The following is a 15,767-nucleotide window of genomic DNA, read 5'->3' as shown; positions in this document are numbered from 1 at the left end:
TTCAATTATTGTTCCTGACCCATCAACAGGAAAAAATTCCCACCTATGATCCAAATAGATACAAAGGGGAATGCCATGTCAGTTTCCCTTCTTGTGAATAAAGTATTACATATGAACTGAAAATAAGTTTACAGGTCTACTTACCCTACTTCGTGAGATGCTAGGCCCTCTTTGACCAGCAGGTCATTAATACTAGTAGGAGTCATTCCAGGAGCACCAAGAGAATCGAAAAGCTCAACTAAGAGCACATTATCTTCCAGAATTTCTGTAAAACCATTAAGACTAGTTTGGAGAAAGAAAGAAATATGTTCCAAATATACTAAGTTGAAGCAATTAAATAGACTGGAAACAATTTTTTTCACTTAGCGTACATAAGGTTTCTTGCTAAATAATGTTAAATTCTCTCAAGGGGTAATAGTAGTATTTTGCAGACACAAAAGAAATGCCAATGTTACCAACAGCATACACAAATTAATAAAATGTTCATTTTAGGTTATTGTGTACTGTTCTATAATGAACCAAAAGCAGTTTAAAGCTTTTAGATTCAGAAAAATATAAACTGACATATATTCTTTGAAAAACTGTTCTTTTGTGTTTTTACACTGTTTTATCATATTCAACTAAGTTACAGAGGACAAAAAAAGTCATAAAAGGTAATTTAGGTCAGTAATTATTTGTGAAGGTTTATGGTTTTAAAAGAACAATCTAAATTGTAATTGAATAACAATTAAAAAAATAATAATAAAAGAACAATCTGACAGTAACCAGAGGGGAGGTGGGAGGGAATAATGGGGGAAAAGGGGGGGAGGGTTTTCATGAACTACTATACAGAACTCATGGACAAAACCAAGGTGGGGGGTGGAATCAGGTGAGGGAAGTGGAGATGGCTGGGGTGGGGATTAATGCAGATGAGTGTACTTGAACAACAATAAAACAATTAAAAAAATAAGATCAATGTTACAAACATAAAACTAACCACTGTGTAAGCTATATTACATTTTACAATTTTTTGGAGTATACTAACTAAGAATGTGCCTGATTCTCTGCAAACGAATTGGTCTAAACCTTATTTTTCTTGAGTTTTTACAAAATTAAAAGGATTTAAAATTGTGATCTTTATCTTGTTACCAAAGTTTCATTTGGAGAGGAGAAACTTTTACCTCTCCTCTAAAAAGTTGAAACGAGGGGCCTTGTCCATAGGAGTTACTACCAGAAATAAATGTTTACAATCCCTCCCCCAAAAGAATGGCACAAAGTTTAAAACAACAAAAACTCAATCTAGGACTCTTAATCAACTGGAGTTTCTCCCCATCACTTAATCAATTGGATTTTAAAACAAACCAACTAAATTTCTTTTAGAAAACAAATTTTGATTTTATTAGATCTATTTCTTAAACTAAACTAAAAGTTAGTTGAAGGTAAAGTTTATATCTCATGGGACTATTTATTTATTTATTTATTTGTATTACACAACACAGAGAATCTGCTCAATGGTATCTGAATAAACGACAAGCATTTTTTAGGCAACACATGTTTCTATGCATGAAGATCAGTTTATGCATAAACCTTCTATACATGAGTAGCTAGTATCTGCTAGTCAGAATGCTGACTCCAAATAAAAAGATAAACTGTTACCAGCAGTAACATGCTAATATTACCTAGTCATGAGAATACATACTAGAAAACACTTATCAAGAACTTAAAAATCATTCCTAACTACTTTTCAATGGACCAGCTATATTATTTAGAAAATGAAAAGCTAAGGGCCTCAATAAACTTGGATTTCCTCAATTTCTATCTCTTATGCTCCCTTTGATTCTCTGATTTTCTATTTTCCATACATGGAGTTCCTTATTCCAACAGGGCCAGCTTTCCCTGTGTTCTGTGCCTTCAGGACCTCTCTGCTCCGCTCCTAATTAAAATGTAAATGTCCCTTGCTTTATAAGGTAACAATGCATATTAATGGGAGGCTCTAATTCTCATCTGTGGTAGTTTTGAACTCTCAAATCTCATCATTGTGTAAGTCAGTGGGGAAAGATATTTTAGGTTGAGCAGGACATTCTGGCACTCCTTAAATCAAATGGTCTAGGGTTAGAGTAACTATGGTACAGCTAGTGTTTGGATGCTGTTGGTATAACAAATAATTAAGTGAGAAAGAAAAAGGGGGAGTCAAGAAAAAAAACCCAGAGAGTCAGGTCTTCATGGGTTATCCACTGGAGGGAACATTCATGTGAGGAGCTAAAAATCAACAGAATAAATACCAAAAGGATAGCTGAGAAGCAGAATTATCTACATTAAAGCAAGCTCAAAAACAGTGGAAGTTACTCAAGGACTAAGAATTCTTAACTTACTGCTTGTATCAGAGAAGGCAGATATAAAACTTCTATACACTAAGAGTGCAACTTCTATAATCATATTCCTCTTCAATAGAACTATTTTTTAGTTTATTTTTTATTGTTTTTCTCCATTACCATGTATTCCTATTATATCCTCTTCCACCTCCACACCCCCCAATCCCCCCACAATTGCCACATTTTTGTCTTCTTTCATTTTTGCTCCATGACTCCACGCCAAAGCTCTCCCCCAACCCCAGAGCTGTCAGCCTGCTCTCTATGAGTCTGTCTCTATTTTGCTTGTAAGTTCAGTGTGTTTCTTAAGATTCCACATATGAGTGAAATCATATGATATTTGTCCTTCTCTGACTGGCTTATTTCACTTGGCATAGTTCTCCAGGTCCATCCATGCCATCACAAAGAGTAAACTTTTCTTTTTTTTTTTTTAAGGCCAAGTAGTATTCCATTGTGTAGGTGTACCATAGCTATTTTATCCACACTACTGATGGACACTTGGGCTGCTTCTAAATCTTGGTTATTGTATATAACACTGCACTGGACATAATGGTGCTTATATTCTTTTAAATTAGTGTTTTGGGTTTCTTCAGATAAATTCCCAGAATTGGAATTGATGGGTCATGAGGCAGTTCCACTTTTAAATTTTTGCAGTTACTGAATACTGCTTTCCACAGTGACTGCACCAATCTGCATTCCCACCAAGAGTGCAGATGGGTTCCCCTTTCTCCACATCCTCACCAGCACTTGTTTGTTGGTTTATTGATGATAGCCATGTGACAAATGTGAGGTGATATCTCACTGTGGTTTTAACTTTCATTTCTCTGATTAGTGACATTGAGCAACTTTTTCATGTCTATTGGTCATCTGGATGTCCTCTTTGGAGAAGCATCTATTAAGGTCCCTTGCCCATTTTTTGACTGGATTGTTTTTTTGGTGTTGAATTTTATAAGTTCTTTAAATTTTGAACATTAACCCCTTATCAGATGTATCGGTGAATATATTCTTCTATTCAGTGGGTTGTCTTTTCATTTTGTTGCTGATTTCCCTTGCTGTGCAAAAATGTTTTAGTTTGGTGTAGTCCCATTAATTTACTTCACCTTTTGCGTCCTTCACCTGATAAGATTTATCAGAAAAAATACTGCTATGAACAATGTCCAGGATTTTACCGCCTATGTTTTCTTCTAAGACTTTTATGGTTTTACATCTAACATTTAACTCTTCCATCAACTTAAAATTTATTCTTGTGTGTAGCATATAAGAGGGTGGTCTAGTTTCATTTCTTCTGCACACATCTGTCCAATTTTCCCAACACTATTTATTGAATAAAATATCTTTAGCCCACTATATTTTTGCTTCCTTTGTCAAACATTAATTGACTATAAATTGTGGTTTTACTTCTGGATTAACTTGTCCCATAGATTTATGTGTGTGTTTTTATGCTGGTACCGTGCTGTTTTGATTAATATGGTCTTGTATAGTTTGATATTAGATAGCATGATTCCTCCAACTACCTTCTTCCTTCTTCTTTCTCAAGATTGCTGTGGCTAGTCGGGTTTTTTTTGTGGTTCCATATAAATTTTTGGAATACTTATTCAAGTTCTGGAAAACTCATCATTGGTATGTAGATAGGAATTGCACTGAATCTATGGATTGCTTTGTGCAGTATGGACATTTTAATGATGTTAATTTTTCCTATCCTTGAACACGGTATATGCTTCTACTTCTTTGTATATTCTTCAATTTCTTTCTTCAGTGTCTTATAATTTTCCAAGGATAGGTCTTTTACATTCTTGGTTAAATTTATCCCTAGGTATTTTGTTCTTTTTAAAGCAATTGTGAATGGGATTGTTTTCATTATTTCCCATCATTATTGTCATATAAAAATGCAACTGATTTCTAGATATTAATTTTGTATCCTGATATTTTACTGAATTCATTTATCAGTCTTAGTAGTTTCTTGGTGGAATCTTTAGGGTCCTCTACATACAGTATCATGTCATTGGCAAATAATGACCATTTTACTTCTTCCTTTCCAATCTGGATACCTTTTATTTCTTCTTGTCTGATTGCTGATCTTAAGGAGAATGCTCATAGTTTTTGCCCATTGAGTATGATGCTGGCAGTGGGTTTGTCATATATAACCTTTATTATGTTGAAGTATGGTCCCACTATTCCCACTTTGCTGAGAATTTTTATCATAAATGAGTGGTGGATTTCATCAAATGCTTTTTCTGCATCTATTCATAAGATCGTGTGTTTTTTATCTTTCATTGTGTTTACATGGTACATCACATTTATTGATTTGTGAATATTGTATTGACCTTGAATCCTCAGAATCAATCCCATTTGATCATGGTGTATGGTCTTTATGATGTATTGCTGTATTCATTTTGTTAATATTCTGTTGAGGATTTTAGCATGTATGTTCATCAGGGATATTGGCCTGTAATTTTCTTTATTTTTAGTGTCTTTATCTGGTTTTGGAATTGGGATAATGCTGGCCTCTTAAAATGAGCTTAAGAATCTTCCCTCCTTTTCAATTGTTTTTGAATAATTGTAGAAAGAGAAGTGTTAGTTCTTTTTGGAATGTTTGGTAAAATTCACCTGTGAAGCCATCCTGTCCAGGGCTCTTGTTTGTTGTTGTGTTTTGTTTTGTTTCTTTATTTACTGCTTCAATTTCATTAGTTGTAATATGTATATTTAGACTCTCTGATTCTCCCTGATTTAGTTTTGGAAGATTGTATATTTCTAGGAATTCATCCATTTCATTTGGGTTGTCCAATTTGTTGACATATAGTTGTTTATAATATTTTCTTACAATTCTTTGTATTTCTTGGTGTCAGTTGTTACTTCTCTTGTTCTGATTTTATTGAAATGGAGACATCTCTTTTTTTCTTGGTCAGTCTGGTTAAAGTTTTGTCAATTTTTCTTGTCAATTTTATTATCTTTTCTAAGAACCAGCTCTTGGAATATTTGACATTTTGTATTGTTTCTTTCAACTCTTTCATTTGTTTCTGTACTGATCTTGATTATTTCCTTTCTTCTACTCACTTAGGGCTGTGTTTATTGCTCTTTTTCAAGTTCCTTTATGTGTAAAGTTAGACTTACTTGAACTTTTTCTTCTTTTTGAGATAGTCCTGTAATGCTATGAATTTTCCTCTTAGGACTGCTTTCCTTGTGTCCCACAGATTTAGGGTTGTTGTGTTATCATTTTCATTTGTTCAAGCTATCTATTGATTTCCTCCCTGATCTCATTGTTAATCCATTCATTGTTTAATGACATGTATTTAGCTTCCATGTCTTTGTGTATTTTTCAGTTTTCTACTTGAGATTGATTTCCAGTTTCACAGCATTATGGTCAGGGTAGATGCTTGATTGACCTCAATCTTCTTAAATTTATTGAGAAGTGTTTTCTATCCTAACCTGTGGTCTACCCTAAAAAATGTTCCCTGTGCACTTGAAAAGAACGTTATGTTGCTTTGGAGTGAAGTGCTCTGAAGAAATCAATTAAATCCATTTAATCTAGTGTGTCATTTAAGACCTCCATCTCCTAGTTGATTTTCTGACTAGATCTATCCATTGAAGTAAATGGGGTGTAAAAATCCCCTACTATAACAATATTTCTGTCAATCTCTCCCTTCATTCCCATTAAGATTTGCTTTATATTTTTAGCTGTTACTATGTTGGGTACATATTTTCTAGGATTATATCCTCTTGTTGAATTGTTCCCTTTATTATTATGTAGTGTCTTTATGTCTCTTAATATATCTTTGGTTTTAAAGTATTTCATCTGATATAAGTATTGCTACTTCAGCTATTTTCCCATGTGCATGAAATATCTACTTCCATTCTTTTACTTATAGTCTGTCTGTATCTGTTGTTCCTAGGTGGGTTGGGTCTCTTGAAGGGAGTATATATGTGGATCTTGTTTTCTTATCCATTCATCTACCCTATGTTTTTTGTTGTTTTTTTTTTTTTTACTGGAGCATTTAAGCCATTTACATTCAAAGTGGTTACTGATAGATATTTATCGCCATTATATTTTTTAATATATCTTCTTCTCCTTTCCCTCCCCCTCCCAAATCCCTCCCCTTCTCCTTCTTCAAGCCAGTCCTTTAACATTTGTTGCAATATTAGTCTTGTGGTAACAAACTCCTTTAGCTTCTTCTTGTGTGGGAAGCAATTTATTTCTCCTTCAATTATAAAAGATAGCCTTGAAGGGTAAAGCAGCCTTGGTTGTAGGTCCTTGTTTTTCATCACATTTCAGGCCAATCCCTTCTGGCCTGAAATGTTTCTATTGAGAAATCACATGACAGTCTTATGGGAGGAGTTCCCTTATAGGTAACTAACTGCTTTTCTTTTGCAGCTTTTAAGAGTCTCTCCTTGTCTTTAATCTTTTCCATTTTAATTATGATGAGTCTTGGTGTGTGTGTCTTTTTTGAGTTCATCTTGTCTCAGGTCTCTGCACTTCATCGACTTTTCTTCCTTCTGCAGTTAGGGAAATTTTCAGTCATTATTTCTTCAAATATGTTCTTGATCCCTTGCTGTCATTCTCCTTTCGTGTCCCTATGATGCAGATACTGTTATGCCTCATATTGTCCCAAACATCCCTGAAATGGTCCTCATTTTTAAAAATTCTTTTCTTTTTGCTGCTCTGATTGGGTGTTTCCTACCTTGTCTTCCAAATTGCTGATCAATCCTCTGCTTCATCTAACCTACTGCTAGTTTCCTTCCAGTGTATTATTTATTTCAGATATTGGATTGTTTATTTATTATGGTTTCTGTTTCTTTTTCATGCTGTTGAGCATCCTTAAAATCATTACTTTTAACTTATTTAATTATAGTAGGTTTCTGGTGGAATCTTTAGGGTCTTCTACATATAGTATCATGTCATCTGCAAATAATTACAGTTTTACATTTTTCTTTCTGATTTGGATACTTTTTATTTCTTCCTCTTGTCTGGTTGCTGAGTCTAGGACTTCTAGTTCTATCTTGAATAAGAGTGGCAAAAATGGACATCCCAGTCTTGTTCCAAATCCTCAGGTGAAATCTTAGAGTTTTTGCCCACTGAGTATGAGGTTGGTAGTGGGTATGCAATATATGGCCTTTATTTTGTTGAGGTACATTCCCCTCATTCCCACTTTGCTGAGAATTTTTATCATGATTGGGTGCTGCATTTTATTAAGTGCTTTTCCTGCATCAATTGATACAATCATGTAGTTTTTATCCTTCATTTCAAACCACAATAACGTATCACTCTACATCTATCAGAATGGCTACTATTAATAAATCAATAAAAAACAAGGAGGTAGAGAAAGGGGAACCTTTGTACACTGCTGGCAGAATGTAGATTGGTCAGTTGCTATGGAAAGCAGTATTCAGTTACTTCAAAAAATTAAAAATGAAACTGCCTGATGACCCAGTGATTCTACTTCTGGGAATTTATCTGAAGAAACTTGATACAAAAACTTGAAAGAATATGAGGTCTATCCAGAAGATATGCAGCCAGCCATGTGATATGAAAAATAGAAACATTTACTGAAGAAGGTACAGGACACATTGCACATAGGACAATGACACCACAGCCCCCTTCAAAGTAGGCAACTTGGCTCCTCACACAGTTCTCCCAAACACCATCAGCTGCCCTGCTGTATTATCCTGAATCTCACTGAAGATCTGAAATCTCTTCCCTTCAAAGGTGATTTTAGTTTTGGGAAAAGCTGGAAGTCACAGGGCACCAAATCTGGGCTGTAGGGGGGCTGAGTCACCTGGGTGATTTGATGTTTCACCAGAAAACTCTGCTTGAGACATGATCCATGAGCAGGAATGTTGTTGTGATGAAGCTACCAATCACCAGTTTTCCAATGCCATGACCTTCTGAATCATCTTAAGAGTTTCCGTGGAGGAATGTTCAAACTTAATGCAAAATTTGATGCAGATTCACTGGTCTACTTGCTCATTTTGAATGTGATGACCACACAAGTACACATACTCACTGAACAGTGTCTACTGCCTCCACTGTCTAGTACAGTGAAGTCGTCATTGTTCACACATGTGTGTTCCAGTCCACTCTCCATGGCTGCCAGGTTATGTCAGTGTTGTACAAACTATTCTCCTTATATTAACAACGGCTGGACTTTTTCCAGACAGACCTCATATATGCACCTCTGTGTTCATTGCAGCATTATTCACAACGGCCATGCTATGGAAGCAGCCCAGTGTCCATAAGTAGATGAGTGGATAAAACAACTATGGTACATCTACACCTTGGAATATGACTCAGCTATAGGAAAGCTTTACCCTTTGTGACAGCATGGATGGGCCTGAACATTATGTTAAGTGTTATAAGCCAGTCAGAGAAAGACAATTACCATGTGATTTCACTCATATGTATAATCTACAAACAATGTGAATTAGCAAGCAAAACAGAGACAGAGCCATAAGAGAGCAGACTGACAGATTTGGGGACAGGGGTGGGAGGTGGAAGAATCAAGACAAAAAGAAAAATATCTCATAGACACAAAAAAGAGGGTGGTGATTGCAGGGCAAGGGAAATGGGTGGAGGTGGAAGAGGATATAGCGGGATAAATGATAATGGAAAAAAATACAATAAAAGATAAATTAATTAAATTTAAAAATGAATAAATGATCACATATGTCATTCTTTCTAGGTTATGTTACCTGGAGCACTTGATCTCTAAGCTTCAGTTTCCTTATTGTAAAACAAGTTAATAATCTGTTTCAATGGTTGGGTTCACTTAACAGCAATATGACAGAAGTGAAAAAACAGAAGTAAAAATTACCCTTTAAAATCCCATAAAGACTAAGCAAACATAGTCTTGTTTATCCTGCATTAATACTCATTAAAACCAGCACAGTCAATGTCAGTCATAGCTTTGGAACATATCAAAACCTCAGATAAATGACAGATTCCCAATCCCCCTATCCAAATCCCTTGGGCCAGGGCGTATTTCAAAATTCTACAAATTGAGGAAAGTAGCATATTTCATAATACCCCAGCAGATTCTGAGGCAGCATCCCACAAATGAGCATTATTATTGTGAAGTAGAATTTACACAGGTCCTCAAATAATGTCTTTTTATTATAATATTGATGAGATGTTGTAGGAACTTAACTCATCTACATCAATTAGCCTATAGTAATATTGGTTTCATTATACATTGTTTTGTTTAAAGTCTCAGAACCTATCGATGATGTTAAGTGAGGACTGACTGTGTGACTATCCATTGTAAAGGAGACAGAGATGATGTGTATATACTTGTATATATCCTCATGTCGATTGGAATCAGGTTTTGCCATTAAATTTAAAAATGAACTGTTGATTTTCACAATTTGTTGGGTTACAAAATCATTGGCTAGTGTCAGTCTATGTCTCAGACCCAGAGTATTCTGAAACAGAAGTAACTTTTTTCAAAATATGCTGAGAGCCTAATGTTCAATTCACTTAAGTCAAATGAAATTAAAAACAAACAGAAACTATTTACCAGTTATGTCCCACCTTCCTTTACTTTCCTGCAAATTAAATGTTGATATCTGTGATTACAAAATCAGGGACAGAGTTCTAGCAAAAATGCAAACAGAAATAAGAGAAGCTAATTCCTATCTTTAGGGCTTTCATGAGGCTATGTTAATGGTGACTTGATATTTAATAGTAATTTTTGCCTTGTGTGCTGATTTAAGACCCTAGAGCCTGAAGATACAGGGGTGTCCAACCTTTCGGTGTCTGCGCCACACTGGAAGAAGAAGAGTTTGTCTTGGACCACACATTAAATACACAAACACTAATGAAAACTGGTGAGCAAACAAAGGTTTTAAGTAAATCTATGATTTTATGTTGGGCTGCATTCATAGCCATCCTGGGCTGCATGCAGCCTGCAGGTTGGACACCCCTGCTAGAAGATACTACTCCCCTTTACCTAATTTCAATAGAAATTATCTGCACTACTCTTATTGATATACACTGAATTTATTATAAGATCTGGTGAATGTTACTCTTATTTAAAATTATGTATGACCATAGAAAAATAAAAATGAAAATAGCTTACTAATGACTGAACATGTCATAAATTTATCTTGAGTTTTTTCTTCAAATTTTTCTTTAGCTTTTTTCGACCACTGCAATGTCCCTTTACATGGTTCAATATAGGCCAGCTTACATTTAATTGCCTGTGTCAAACAAAATTGCACCATTAAGACAGTGAAATTAATTTCTAGTTATTTTAGAATTTAAGTTTTATGTTAGTTGTGTTCAAACTAAACTTTGTCTGAATTTAAAACATTCAGAAAATAAATATGCAAGATGTCTACAGCATTACTTTATAAATGCAAACAACTGGAATTAACAGGGTATTTGGTTAGATGAATTACTGTACACTTAGCTTATGGAATAACAAGCATCTATTAAAAGAATTACAGATCCTTATGCTACATTGTTAAGTGACAAAAACAGGTTATAGGACTATACTGTAGTTTAATCCCATAATTGTTAAAAAAAAACCACAATGCATCTTAGAAGAACATATTTCAAAAATTATTAAATAATTTTGAGTGATTTCCCTCAATTTGCTTATCTGTATTTTCAAGCTTTTCCCCTATAACTGTCTATCCATTTACCAAATGAAAAATATCGCTCAATAGCAATTCAAAGGATTCTAGGAGAAGGACAAATGTTCTCTTTTGTCTAAACATCTCTTTTTCTCTTGCATGTTATATACACTGAAACATAAATGGGATCACAGTAAAAGTACTTCTTCAATGAGCTTTTTTTCACATAATCTGTCATACTTTTACCACGTTATATAGATATTTCAAAATAACATTAAAAACTGCAGGCCAGAGTTCTCATAAAGACACAAATATATATATATATATAGATATATATATATATACACACATATATTTTTCTAATAAAGTGCTTATTCACTAAGAGACACAATATTATTTTTTAAATAACTACAGCAACTTTTTCTATAGTCCATTTAACAAATTATACACAAAAATGGCAGTTACCAGAACATTTCTATATGAAGATGACTTCTAAAAATGCTTTTATATATGTGCTAAAATTCTAACCCTATAATTCACTGTAAGTAGAATACCTTCTCTGGGGGATTCAGAAACTCATCCTTTATTTTACGCATTTCTTTAAGTGTTATTTTTGCAGTATTGCCAAAGTCCACATATTTAACTTCAACTTCACGATGTCCAGGCAATCCTTCAAAAATTATGAAATGAGAAAAAATTTTTTTAAATTATGGAAAGAGAAAACTAGCAAAATTTAGCGTGATTTAGAGTGAACTAGATTAGAATACTTTTACGCTCAACATACAAACTTAATATTTTTTAAAATGTAAAAAGTGTTTCTAATATGTGAACTTCAAAAAAATCAACCATAATGCACAGCTTTTCAGACTTGGCGAATGAGAAACTAACATGTTATTGAAAGGACAACCAAAATCAGGATAACAAAATAACTATCAAGTGCTTGGGGTTAGGCCTAAGAGTTAAGAATTAGGCTTTGAGTTAGACTGACTGGATTAGAACCCTAGCTTAGTTACTGAATGCCATATGACTCTAAGCAAGTTAATTAATATTGCCAAGATATTACCCTGAGCAAGTTCATTTTTTCCTCCAACCCTCATCATTTCATCTGTAAAATGGATACACCAAAAAGAAAATCAAATCTTGCACAGCTTTTTTTTTTTTTTTTGAGGATTCACCTATTTCAAAAATTTTGCACAACACCAAGCACAAAGCAAGCACTTAGTAAGTATTGATTTTCAACATAGGATCAAACAAGGCAAAATATTTAATAATCAAACTAAAAATTTATTCATATAATGGTAGCTAACTATGAAATTTTAAAAATCATTTTGGGGGATATTATAAAAATGACAGGTAGAGATAGACCTCTCTCTCTCTCTCTCTCTCTCTCTCTCACACACACACACACACACACAGAAATATGCATTTTTAATCCTTACCTGAGGATATGTTTTCATTGATTTTTAGAGAGAGGAAGAGGGAGGAGAGGGAGGCAGAGAGAGTAAGAGAGAAAGAAGAAATTATGTCATAGAGAAACATTGATCAGTTGCCTCCCATACACACCCTGAAGGGGGATCGAACCAGCAACCTAGGTATGTGCCCTGACAAGGAATCAAACCCGCAAACTTTTGGTGTATGAGACAATGCTACAACCAACTGAGCCACTTGGCCAGGGCTAGTTCTGTATTTTAAAGGATACCAAATAAACCTCTGAAAGATAAAAACACAGTGAAGTTTGAATAAAGACTTAACAAAAACTGACCTTAAAAAAAAAAGTCAAAATACACCATTGAGTTTAGCTTCTCTCACCCCATGTATACAGTGCTAGTAACCTTGTTGCCATCATTTGCAAATTTACGGATTACGATTGGAAAAGTACAGGCATTCTTTGCTCCTTAATAGAAGTAGAAGCAGGTGGAACAACACAGGTACTCAAGATGACACTTCAAGATGACAGTCACCTTATAGCAGGTAACTGAGGTGACTGAGAGGATACTTGTCCCTAGAAGGTAAGAAGGTGAGGAAACCTCTCTCTACTTCCACTGGAATCTATATCTAGAAGGATATTCTCAACGGTAACAATACCATTAAGCCTTATCATTCCTCAAGTCTCTTTTTAAAATTCTGATCTCTGAGTTATATTTATTCATTTTGATTTAAAACATTAAAAAATTTTTTTACTGTCCAATTGCATTTGTCCCATTCCCCTCCCATTACTCTCCCCTGCCCCACGCACCCCCATCTCCAACATTCAATCCTGTTCCCTCATTGTCTTTGTCCATGGGTCCTTCATATATGTTCCTTCCTCAAGTCTCTGAGTGAAGATGCCATTTAAAAAACAGGTAAGGTATGGAATTTAAAAAGCATTTTTTTACCTTAATTATCAATCATGCATGAGAGGAGAGTCAAGAGACATGGCAGGTCTCAAAATTTACCTACCATTTATTCTCTCCGAGGAAACAATCTGAAGATGCTCCCACGAAAATAAGAGAGTAAACTAAAGAGACAAACATGAGATCCAGAAAACAAGGGATCCCATACAGAGAAAAATAAAGTGAATAACCAAGTGAAATGAATTCCCAGAATAATGTAAGTGTAGTAAGCCTGGAGGACAAGTAGAACAGAAGACTGGAACAGAAGAATTATTTTAAAAACATATTTTATTGATTATGTTGTTACAGTTGTCCCAACTTTTCCCCTTTTTGCCCCTCACTCAGCACCCTTTAATCCCTTCAGGCAATCCCCAAACCATTGTTCATGTCCATGGGTCATGAGTATAAGTTCTTTGGCATCTCCACTTCCTAGGTTGTACTTTACATCCCCACGTCTGTTCTGTGACTATCAATTTATACTTCTTAATTACCTTAACTCTTCACCCATTCCCCCAAACCTTTTCCCTGTAGTAATCATCAAATGCTCTCTGTATCCTTCATTCTGTCTCTGTTCTTGTTTAGTTTTTTAAAATTCAATTGCCGATAGGTATGTGTTTATTACCATTTTATTATTCATAGTTCTGATCTTTTTTCTTAAGTAAGTCCCTTTAACATTTCATATAATAATGGTTTGGTGATAATAAACTCCTTTAGGTTTTTCTTGTCTGGGAAGCTCTTTATATGCCCTTTGATTCTAAAAGATAGCTTTGCTGGGTAGAGCAATCTTGGCTCTAGCTCCCTGCTTTTCATGACTTTGAATATTTCTTGCCAATCCCTTCTAGTCCGCAAAGTTTCTTTGGAGAAATTGGCTGACAGCCTTATGGGGACTCCCCTGTAGGTAACTGCTTTTCTCTTGCTGCCTTTAGGATTCTCTCTTTGTCTTTAACCTTTGGCATTTTAATTATGTGTCTTCCTTCTTGGGAAGATGGACCTGTTTATGTCCATCTTGTTTGGGACTCACTGTGCTTCCTGGACTTAATGTCCATTTTCCTCACCAAATCAGGGAAGTTTTCTTTCATTAATTTTTTCAAATAGCATTCTAATTTCTTGCTCTTTCTCTTCTCTTTCTAGCACCCCTATGATGCAAATGTTGGTTTGCTTGAAGCTGTCCCAGAGACTTCTTATGGTTATTTTTTTGTTTCCTTATATTCTAGATCATTGATTTGATTCTCAGCTTCATCTATGCTACTGTTGTTTCCCTGTAAATTGTTCATTTCCATTAGAATATGCTTCATTTCCGCCTGGCTCTTTCTTATGCTGTTGAAATACTCACTGAATTCTTTGGGCATCCTTATAACCACTGTCTTAAATTCTGTATCTGATAGATTGCTCATCTCCATTTTGTTTAGTTCTTTTTCTTGAGTTTTGATCTTTCTTTCATTTGGGCCATGTTTCTTTGTCTCCTCATTTGGGCAACCTCCCTGTGTTTGTTTCTGTGTATTATGCAGAGCTGCTATGACTCCCTGTCTTGGTAGCGTGGCCTGTAGGCTCCAGTGGCACAGCCTCCCCTATCACCCAAACTGGGTACTCCAGGTGTGCCCTTCGTGTGGGCTGAGTACACCCTTCTCTTATAGTTGAGCCTTGTTTGCTGTTGGCAAATCTCTGGGAGGGATTTACTCAGGCCAGTCAGTTCCAAGGACTGGCTATGATCACTGACCACAAACCTCCCCCCTTTCCATAAAGGATCAGCTGTACCAGGGCAGGGTGTTGGTCCTCCAATGTGATCTGTAGCTGTCCATGGGGTACGCAGACTCTGGAGTTTCCTGGGTGGTTCAGGTCAGCACCAGCCACCAACTGTATTCTGCCTGGGGACACCTAGCTTGAGCTACAAAGCTATCTGCAGATGACTGCTACTTGTGCTGGGCTTGGAAGTTCCAAGGCAGAGCCAAACTGATCCAATGGTGGCTGCTACTTGTGCTGGTCCTGGGTCTACTTAGCCAGAGGTACAGGACTGGGGGCGGGCCATTAGGGTGGGGTGGAGCTTCAGTTAAATGCCAGGGCAGGGGAAACAGTTTAAGCCAGGTTGATGGAGTCTCAGATATGGCTACAACCTGCCAATTGTGGCTCTGTGGAGGAAGGGCTCAAAAAAGGAACAATTTACTCTGCCCACATTTCTTTATGGGAGAGAACTGTCCCTCAGTTCTTGCCCTGATGCCAGACACTTCAGTTCCTGTTCAATATGCCATTAGTGCCTTTCAAGCTGCTATCCTGATGATGCCAGAGCTCAGAGGGAATGCCTCTGAGTAAGTTTGGCACGGGCCCTTTAAGAGGAACTGTCAGGGAGTCCTGTATTTATTTTTCACCAACTCTAATCCCACTGGTGTTCATAGCCAGAAATTATTGGGGTTTCTCTTTCAGGCACTGGTACCCTGGGCTGTGGGGCCTTGTGTGGGTCTAAGACTACCCACTCCTGAGATAT

The 15,767-nt window shown here is 35.8% G+C and overlaps 1 protein-coding gene across 1 annotated transcript in view; it reads right to left on the bottom strand.

The window, feature by feature from the left end:
- RNF17 (ring finger protein 17) overlaps window positions 1–15,767 on the bottom strand; it is a 161,136-nt gene that overhangs the window by 54,569 nt on the left and 90,800 nt on the right. The window contains exons 18-20 of the mRNA XM_024580800.3: window positions 11,471–11,586; window positions 10,418–10,538; window positions 145–265 (exon numbers count right to left, since the gene is read on the bottom strand). Of these exons, the coding sequence (XP_024436568.2) occupies window positions 145–265; window positions 10,418–10,538; window positions 11,471–11,586 (358 nt within the window). The remainder of the gene's footprint in view (window positions 1–144; window positions 266–10,417; window positions 10,539–11,470; window positions 11,587–15,767) is intronic.

The sequence above is a fragment of the Desmodus rotundus genome, chromosome 3 (genome assembly GCF_022682495.2).
Source record: "Desmodus rotundus isolate HL8 chromosome 3, HLdesRot8A.1, whole genome shotgun sequence".
In the NCBI taxonomy this organism is placed as follows: domain Eukaryota; kingdom Metazoa; phylum Chordata; class Mammalia; order Chiroptera; family Phyllostomidae; genus Desmodus; species Desmodus rotundus.
Note: the sequence above shows the minus strand (reverse complement) of the source record. Positions and strands in the feature narration are given on the sequence as shown.